The following is a 10,131-nucleotide window of genomic DNA, read 5'->3' as shown; positions in this document are numbered from 1 at the left end:
CCTGTTTTCAGGGAGCCAGAAATCAATGCCATCTGTGGTCACATAACCCAACACAATCAGGCTTTCCTCTGATAGAAACCTCTAACACAGCTGCCAAGCCTGCAATATCACTGGCTCATAGGCTTCTGATGCATAATTGTTAGTATAGGGACGGAAAAAATACAGGAAATTGGTGCAGAACTAAGGTATGTTTCAGGAAATGCTCAGGATGAATTATTTTAATTTTCGCATGACCTCAGAAAATCTCAAATGTCAGTGAGTGAAAGCTGCTCCTACCTCACAAACTGCTGTTATGAGCTCGCAGGGAGGCTGTATGTGAGAGCATGAAGCTCTCGGTACACTGCTGACTGCTGGAAGATGGCGACCTGCGAGGAGAGCGCTGAAACCGGCTCCTCCGGTTGAAGTAGCTTCCCGCAGTCCAGGAGCGCTTGTGCTTCCTCAGGTACTCCTTGTAGTTCTTGGTGAGCAGTGTGTACAGGAACGGGTTAATGCAACTGTTAGAGTACGTCAGACACGTGGTCAGGTAGTTGATGTTACGTTTGGCTTTGGTGGAGAGGGTCAGTGACGGGTGGAACTGACCCAGCAGCTGCCAGATCCAGAATGGCAGGAAGCATGCCCAGAAGAGAAGGACGATGGTGAAGATCAGGTACAGAACCTTTAGAGAGAAATGGAACAGAGGGTGGAACCATTAATGAAACTCCTTAATACAGGGGGCTGGGGCGCCGCCTCTCCAACATCCTGAGAACACAAAAGCCTACTTAAACATGTTAAACATTTTATTAGATAATAATATTTTACTTTTACACTGAATAGATTTGTTTCCAAACTGTATTTAGTTAATTTCTGTGGAACTACTTCCTGGTGCGGGCGTACGGCCAAACGAGATGAATGTTAATGCTTAAAGTTTTGGCAACCACTGGACCTGAGGCTGCTCATTAATAAATTGATGCCGATTTTCCACAGGGTGCAGCCCTCTGCGCCCCAGACACTCCCACTTTTATTTACAGCCAATTGGGATTGATTTATGTTTTTTATGATCGAATGACCCTCGATGCCATCTCAGGTACATTTGATATCAGTGAGTTACTTCCTCTGCGAGCTGATCGCCAAAGATATGGCGACTTCAAGGGGAACTGCGGCAAACCCAGCCGCAGGAATCTTATCTCGCCTTGAGAGCAGATTTGGGAGGGGGATAGAGACCATCGACCCGGTCATATTCTTGGAAACAAAGGTCAAGAAAGCACAGAAGAGACTTAAGAGTCTGTAATGGTGGTGTTTTCAATGTAGAAAAGGCAGCTGAAATGGGGTTTAATGATTGAAGTAAACATGAGGGGTTAGCAGGTTGGACATAATTGGATCAGAGACTTTTTATTTGATAGGTTTATTCAAGCAAGGATTGGGAAAGCTTTATCAGGAAGGTATATGCTGGAAAATGGTACGAGAAATCCTTTTTTCTGACCAGCTCCAAATGAGCGGCAGACATGCTGACCCCCCTTCCCATTAACTATTATACAGCCAAGAGCTTAATTCACCCTTACGTTTGAGGTAATAGTATAATTAGAGAACGAAAAATGTGTGCTTGAACCAGGACGCCATGCCCCTTTGTTTTCACAACTAGTCAACACTTCGCTCCCACAACACTACAACTGATTATAATGACAGGAAAACTTCCACAATAAGGCAACTAAATAAAAATGCTTCCATAAATTATTTTTAAATTGCCAAACGTTACACTATAAAATCTAACTTGATAGCAATAAATATTTTGGTTCATTATGTATATTATTAGTTGTACATTGCTTGCCATATCCTTTTCCTTCTATAGTATTGATAATCGTGAAAACCGTGAAACACTGACATTTCCCAATCGTGGCACCACAATTGTATATTGTGACATTTCTAGCTTGGAGCAGCATAAAAGCAGCAACAGACATGTCATTAAGTCAAAAAAATTATATATCCCTAGTGTCCTATTAACAGCACCTTCGCTCTTCCTCTAAGTTTCTACTGATTTTAAGTTTGGTTTGGACTTTGTTTCCACACGTGTTTTAAGTGATCAGTAAAGATGCTGCAAAGCAACACTTTCCTCGCTGGCTGTGTGTGGGAGACCCTTGTGGCATGGTCAATTGCCACAGACATACTAGACTCAATAATACACTGCACATAATAAACAGGATTATGTGAGTCCCATCTAATGCTTCACAAGTATGTTAGAAAACGAGAAAGCTAAAGAGGGAAATGGCAAACCATGGAGTGGAAGAACTGAGATTGGAAATAGGGAATATGCTCCTTTATCCGATGGGGGACAGAAGAATATAAGGTGGCCTAGATAACTCTGATTTACGTGCCAACAAAGAAGGTTGCCCCCTACCAGTATACCAAACAACGAATCAAATAAAATATCAAGGGTAATAAGAGATACAGTACTGAATAGGGATTAGGGAATAGGAAGTAGGATATTGAAACACAGTGGATGGCGGTAATGTGCTTTGAAGTTGGTTGCCAGCTGCCAATATACTAAATGGAAAAGAAGTGTATTGACTTTAACGTATCTACTTATAGAGTTGTAAATTCATTGTAGATTTCATGAACTAATCGGAACCAAGACTCTTGTATTTACAATTGCCAGCACTAGCTACTGGTCAAATGCAACAAATAACACCGCCTTCTATGTTTAACATGGACATACATGGAATTTTTACTGCTCTTTTAGGTTTTTGTTACACATACACTGAAATGTCTTTTTAAGCGGCATCTTATCGTCAGAAAATGCGGTTGAACCATTACAGATCTCTGATATCTGGCTCCAGTTGGGGGTTAAGCTGCCATACAAGTCAGTACCATCCACACCAAGGGTGTGTTATCAAACTCACATGATGACAGCAATGGAGACTACGTAACACACAGCACAGGATCAATTATTCCTGTAGCAAGAAGCAATGCTCTTACAAGTTGGACAGTCTGCATTTTCTTTAGCTCCAATGTACAAGTGAACCCTATGGATATCCTTTCAGTGCGACTGCAGAGCAGCATTCGTCATATTGTTCATCACATTGATCCGACAAAACAAACCCACTTTAAGCCCTGGTATGGAGAAAACTGGAACTGTTTTTGTCTCAGCATGAGCAAAGAGCAAATAGCAATAGGAGAAGGGAAAATACAAAACCGACAACAGCAGGGAGAGGATTGATAATGGAATCCTTCTAGCAGAGAGCCAAAAGAATGCTGTGACGCTCACACACTTTAATAGCACCTGTTTTTATTAGACATGATGACGGGGTTGTTGGCAAAACTAGGCCCAAGCAGAAGCACATGCAATAATTCTAGGAAAGGATATCACAAACCCATGAGCTACAGGACAGGCCCCCGCCCTAAGGAGTCATATACTTTCCATAAGGTGAACAACTGAGTCAGCCTTCGTGAGACAAATGTCTGTGGGGGTTTGTACAGCAGAGTCAGGACAAACCTCCTACAAATATATTAGGTTTGACTTGATGGATGCATTTGGATCCATCGCCTGCTGAGATCCAGAGAGGGTAAGATGTTGAGGACGAAGTCTAGAGGGCCGCTGCCAACAAATAAAAAATAACGACAGGGTTCCAGACTGGTTTGGAGTGAATATCCTACTTATACAACACAATGATGAGTTTGCGATGGTTGGACAGGTAAAATAATGTTAAACTTCCATGTTTATTTCCTCTTTTGTGCCAATTATTTTGTTTTCATTCTTAAGTCTTCTTTAGTCTTAATTCCTTTTTACACAAACCGTCCCCTTTCACTTACCAAGTTCTCATTTTGCTGAAACCTATATCTTAACATCCTTTCTATCAGACCGGGAAACTTTTTATGGCCCAAGTGGTTTCGGAACACATGATGTCATCATTCTGTATCAAGGGTATGTACAACAAAAATAATTGGCTAAACACATACAAAGCATAAATCTTTGAAAATGAGTGGGAAAGAAAGTGACCATGATAAAGTGTGTAACTTAAGTCCACTTATATCTCATAAAATACACTATCTTGTGATGCACTCACCTTTTGGTTGGGTAGTTTCTTGGTCTGTTTGAAGGTCTCTGTCTGTGAAACCCAATACGTGCGTGCAAGCTGGGTGTAGAGGTAACCAATGATCAGTCCCGGAGCGACGATGCTTGTGCAAAACAGGACGGAGATGTAGGCCTTGTAGGAGAGTGGGGACAAGGTGGGCTGACACATGACTTTCTTGCCCACTGTCATTAGCTGAATGCCCACAATCATTGGTAGGGCCAGGATTAGAGAAGCTACCCACACTAGCAGAGCGATGGCCTTCCGGTAACTTTTAGACCGCTTGACCGTGTCAAGCGGCTTGAGCACTGCAAAGTAGCGTTCTGTGCTCATGATCGTCAGTGTGAAGATGCTGGCATGCATGGTTAGGAAGTCCATGCTGATCAGAATGCGACACCCGGTGTTCCCGAAGTACCATCCTTTCAGGAAGTGTGTGCAGACCACGAAGGGAATGGTGAGAAGATACAGCAGATCTGCCAAAGCTAAATTAATGATGTAAATGTACATGGAGGCCGCAGTCCTCATGGAGTGGCACATGACCACCAGGGTGTAGATGTTCCCTGACACTCCAACGAGGCACATGATGGAGAGAATGGTGCCAATGGTAAAGGTGGCTGCTGTGTCCTCATGTGAGTTCAGAGGGGGGTCGGTGGCATTGGCGCCCCTTTCAACGAGGACTCCGACAGGCTCCATTGACACTGTGGTCATCTCTGGATGGGTGAGAACACAAATGTTAGTGCTGGCACTGCCGAAAATTAAAATTGGTTATCAGCTCTTGTCATACTAGTCCTTCAACTTATATTTCAGTTAAGTGAATCTTGCATATTTAGGTAATATTATATACGGATCAAATATGGTGTACTAGCTGGTTTGTCTTTAATCATAATCTGCATTTGTGAGAGATGGAGCCTTTAGGGGAGACATTAATCAGCTTGCTTTCAATGCAGAGCTCCATCAGACCTAATCATTTGTAGAATCCTTGTCTGTCAGTTGAAGAACCTTGCATCATTGCAGAGCTCTAAACCTGATGACCAGCTCACTCACATTGAGTATTAAATCCTTAATTTCAATCATGACTCAGAGAGCAGCTGTGCAGAAACAAATCTTCGAGCTCATGCAAAATTCAATGTAATATTTTATTAAGAATATTAAACACAACAAAGTACAAGTTCCCAGATTATTCATGAGATGGGATGTTGGCCAAGTCATTAAATAGTAAGTGCCTAACCTCAGAGTTTCAAATGGAGAATGACACTGAGTGCCAGAGTTTGATTCAAATAAAAGGTTTGCATAGCATTTACAACACAAAAAAATACTGAAATATATTCTGAAGCTTGTGATTGCTTAATTCTGAAAAATATTTCTTAAACAAATGTGTGTTTAAGATATAGTTGATGTTCTTAGCATTATCATCATGTCAGCAGAATTTAGTGGGCTGATGACGAAATGCACCGTCACTTTGTGAGAGTACACAAGCAGAATGGTGCAAGTTATTGTGATACACGCAAAGTTGATGCTACTGTTCGAGGAACACAGGGAACTGCTTAGTCTGCTTAATCAGTCACAATTTGTCCACAAGCTGCTAAGACAGAAATCTCCCAAAACGTACAGTCTTCCTTTGCAACTTTAGTTGTTTCCAAATCATCAAGGGCAGAGATGAAATTAGATAAGGTTAATACCACATTACAGCTCTTGCTAATAGACCTGTCTGGTATGCTCAGATAAGCCCAACACCCTCTTTGCCTTTAATATATATATATGTGAACAATTACACCTCTATCTCGGCATGCATTAGGATCAGAACATATGGTCTTACCTGGGCTGCCTGTGCGGACAGAAGGCTTCACAACTCAGCTGCACTTCCATAAGCCATGATTTGTCTCACTTTGCTCCTCCAAAACTTCACACTTACTGCAAATATTTCACACTCCATAAAAGTAACAAGAGACTCTGCAGAGTATCTCAGGGGTGAAACACGCAGGTGGCAGCAAAGACGAAGAAAAGAAATCTATATCCAGGAGTCTCGAGGGGGAGAAAATAACAAAGATGAGACATCCACTACAACAAAAATCCTTTCATCGTTGAGTACAACAGTGAATAAACCTGTCCAAAGTGTCTGGATTCAAGAGAAAGGTGCACTCTTTCTAACCCTTAAAGTTCTCTTCTGTTCCCTCCACCTTTTGTGCACCTCGGTAGCATCCAGACTCTGGATGTCAGCTGTGACATCGGCTGCTGAGAAATTTAATTCAGAAGAGAGAGAGAGAAAAAAAAACAAGAGGACATCAATGAAATGATGATGAGAAGTGAGGCTCACACTGAGCTACAGCTGCTAACGGAGAATCCCCCCCTTTGACTGAGTGAGTAAGAGAGTCTTGGTGGTAGAGAGGGTAGAGCGAGAAAGGAGAGAGGGAGACAGAGGGCTAGAGCGAGAGAGAGAGCGGGAGGGAGAGCGAGAGGAGTGCACTGCTGCTGAGGCACTCTCGATCTGAAAACCAGAGTGGGAGGGGGAAGTCGGAGAGAACGGGTAAGGGGGGCGGAGGGGGGGGGGGGGGTATTATGCTGGAGATATGTTTAGCTTGCGCTCGGTCTTTAACCCCTGTGCCATCTATTTCCATGCGTGCGTGTGCCACAAACTGCTATGCAACACTGACCCCACTGCCACAAACAGACACGTGGGATAAATCAAAAAGACAGCTAACTCTTCCCATTCAGTCCAGCGGGATCCGGGATATCCAGTATCCATTATTATAAATGGCACGAGAGTCAATGTCACCCACCGCTGCGGCTTTCCTCCTGAGCACAGTCATCAAACATCATCTGCTGCAGGGGGCTGATCCACGCTCAACAATGTCTTTGGCCTTCAATTTCTGCTCCAACAGGAATACAATGCATTTGTGAGGTTATTTACTGGAATGGAGGCTTCGCTGTTAGTGCTCTTCCTGCCTTTTCAAATGAAAAATCTACAGAAATATCTTTACCTGTGTTTGTGTGTGTGTGTAGCCTTATCTAACCCTCAAGGCGCTTTACAGCACAAGCCACATTCACTCACTCACACACTACAAGGCTCATTTGTTGGGGCGTTTTCTATCACGCACAGTCAACAGCTGATAATTTGTTCCAGTATCTTGTCCAAGGATTCTTTGGCATGTGGCATGAAGGAGCCAGGGATCAAACCAGCGACATTCTGTTTAGTGGACGACCCGCTCAACTCCCTGAGCCCCAGCCACCAATCAATTGATGTGTCATACAGATTTCAATTCTCATTATTTCTTATGGCTTTTAAGTGGGTTCACACTGAGGATGAAGTGAATTTCAGTGGCACGAATTTTGCATATTACACTAATGTTAAGACATGTGCAGATGTGGACAGATTGATGCTGTGCTGTTCAACCTGAGGTGAAGACTCATATGATTATAAAGGTTTGAGTTAAGAAAGTCTTGTTACTCCTTTCTTTACTCGTAAATGTTGTAAATGTCACTCTTTTATTTACCTATTGCTTTTCTAATGCCTCAGTTGTGACTAAGGTTTCTTACTTTTTTTTACCACGTTAAAATTGTTTTGGTTTTCCAATTGGTAAGATTGTTTTTTAAGTTGCTTTTCTTCACTCTAGCAGAGGGCAGGATGTCGCACCTTCTACAGATTGGTAAGGCCTATGGGACAAACTGTTATTTGTGAATATGGGCTTTAGAAATTAAATTTGAACAAATCCAATTTTGATTCTATCCAACACCAGCAATTTGTTGAAGCCATTGTTTTGAAGACTTAACACATCGGCGGCGGGGATTTATAAAGAACACATCAAATTTTTCAAAGATGCAATTTATACTAATTCACATCTGCACCATTAAGACTTTCTTAGTATCAGCGCCTAAAGAAAGGAGTAGTCTGGAGGAGAATAGCAGAAGGTACCTGCTAACTTTTAGGTGAGACTGATTCATGGAACAGACCTGCAACACATGGCTGGTCAGTGTTTCCACCTAGCTGCAGACACCATGTGTGCAAAGAAGAATGTACTTCAAATTCAGTCTGACACAAGTTTAGAAGAAAGTAACACACTTATGGTGGAGTCTATTGTCACAAACTCACTGTTTTCCAGTTGTTTTTAACTGCTTTGTGTGGTATTAGAATGAATGAAACTTTAAACTGAGCTAAATATACTGAATCATCATCATCACTGATCGAGTCAAACCCACAACAAGATGTAACCCAGGAGAAAACCCAGTCGCAACATGTTGAATGAGTCTCCCCTCTTCTCAGCTCCCAAGAACTACCAGCACCAAATTATGACAGCCCGTTTAAAGCTTTATTCAAACCCTTTTTGCGTCAGGGTGGGCCAACAGCAAAACAATAAACAAAAACAACCTTAAGGCAAGCAACCTAAACATACCTACTAAAATTAAAGAAACACGTGTTACTAACCTAACTTCTAATCCAAAAATAGGAGAAAACAAGGGTTAAACAAAAATGCCAACCACCCCTACCGAACCACAGATCTTAAGAGAGTTTACAAACCACAATTCTGGCTGGCAGTGGCAGGAGAAGGGACTGCAGGAGCTGGGGGGGAAGCCGACCTCTTAACCTGCAGAGCTTGGAGGCTGGAACCAATCAGCTCCCTGGATAGGAACCTTCAAACTCACAGTCAATCATCCACTCAGTCAGTCGTTGAGCTCAACACACCTGCAACACATCACACACGAGCGCCACAGCAGAGAGAAAGGGAGAGAGAGATCCACAACACAGACACGGCAGATTAAAGTGCATACACCGATGCAGATCTCACACGACCTCAAACCCTGCTGAGGTGATAACTCTACTGCAATTTTTCACACCTGAAAGTCTGTGTTGCATTGTTTACGTTTAATTCACTTAGTTTTGGACTCTTATTGAAATTCGGGGAGGGGACTTGAGACTTTGGTGTCCCGTGTCCACCCTGTTGTCATCACCTGCACTTGACATTGATTGGATTGAAGACGAGTGTTTGTCTGATGTCGGCATTGTTCTCAATTCAGCTGATAGATTTCTCTCTCTTTGAATGGGAGAAATGAAAGGAGCTGTTCGCCATATTATTTTTTGTCTCTGTAATATAATTTTGTTATTACTACAAGCACAAAGAACATCCTGGTGATCCAAACACTATATCGTCAGAGCAATCCTGTGAGCCGCATCCGCTGCTTTCTTCTTCTTCTCCTTCTTCTTCTTCTTCTTTTTCTTCTATTGTTTAATGGTGTTTCAACTTCCTGCAATTGGTCCAAGAATCCAAACTATCCCCCAACATGTATTTAATGGTAGGAATAATCTGAATCAAGGCTCGTTTGATCTGGACCATAGTCAGAGGCATCTTTCACACCTGTTATTTTGGTTTGGAATAAACTGAAAAGTTTAAAGGTTGGGACAAACCACGGTAGGTGTAGGGGTCACCTAAGTGTTAATCTAATTCACAGTGCTTGCTGAGTTTTGCAACATATTAACCTGAAAGTCTGAATTACAAAATGCAATGAAATGCATTTGAATGGTGATTAATGATAAGAATGAGATAAATGGACTGAAATCAATGAAAAGAAAAAAAATCGACAGAAGAGAGGAGTTCCCTATATATCAAATACATGGTCGTCTTTCTCAGTGTCTATTTTCATTTTCAAGGCTCGACGTTTTCAAACTCTTCCAATAAAGGAATGAACAAAAGAATTGGTTTATAGTTTTTACCAAAGAAAAACTGCAGTTCACTTGTGCTATTTTTGATGCCTTTTCTTAAAAAACTCAACACCAAAACAGATGCCAAGTAGAAGAAACTAAATCCAATTCAAACATTCCTAACCTTTTATTGCAGTTATGGGAGACTCATGCAATCATAGTCAATCAAATTGTCCTTTTCTTTGCAGGCTGATATTGCCATATCAAGTAACATCCAAGCAATCACTTAATATAACGGCCAAATTCTATTCATTTCAAATCAAATGCTAAGAAACTGCAGAAGATAAAATTCCGTACTCAGATAAAACTTTAATCTCTTTGAGAGAAAGCATTTGGTCATCTTCAACTGCTGATGGATTAAGTTGGTGTTTTATCTAAAAAGAAAAAAAAGGATAT

At 41.8% G+C, this 10,131-nt stretch overlaps 1 protein-coding gene across 1 annotated transcript; it reads right to left on the bottom strand.

The window, feature by feature from the left end:
• Nucleotides 1–277: 277 nt before the first annotated feature.
• Nucleotides 278–4,757, bottom strand: LOC133028205 (urotensin-2 receptor). Its single transcript, XM_061095400.1, has 2 exons — nucleotides 4,038–4,757; nucleotides 278–655 (listed from the first exon to the last, which is right to left on the bottom strand). Exons 1-2 carry the CDS (start codon nucleotides 4,749–4,751, stop codon nucleotides 278–280), a joined length of 1,092 nt encoding a protein of 363 aa, XP_060951383.1. The 5' UTR covers nucleotides 4,752–4,757.
• Nucleotides 4,758–10,131: the final 5,374 nt, after the last annotated feature.

The sequence above is a fragment of the Limanda limanda genome, chromosome 21 (genome assembly GCF_963576545.1).
Source record: "Limanda limanda chromosome 21, fLimLim1.1, whole genome shotgun sequence".
NCBI classification, from domain to species: domain Eukaryota; kingdom Metazoa; phylum Chordata; class Actinopteri; order Pleuronectiformes; family Pleuronectidae; genus Limanda; species Limanda limanda.
This window is presented reverse-complemented; position numbering and strand designations above follow the sequence as displayed.

Bases quoted from the DNA above. Each gene is read 5' to 3' on its own strand.
- LOC133028205 (XM_061095400.1), bottom strand. From the start codon at position 4,751: ATGACCACAGTGTCAATGGAGCCTGTCGGAGTCCTCGTTGAAAGGGGC. The intron at 656-4,037 runs GTGAGTGCATCA...TTCTCTCTAAAG, and splicing joins AGAAACTACCCAACCAAAAG to GTTCTGTACCTGATCTTCAC.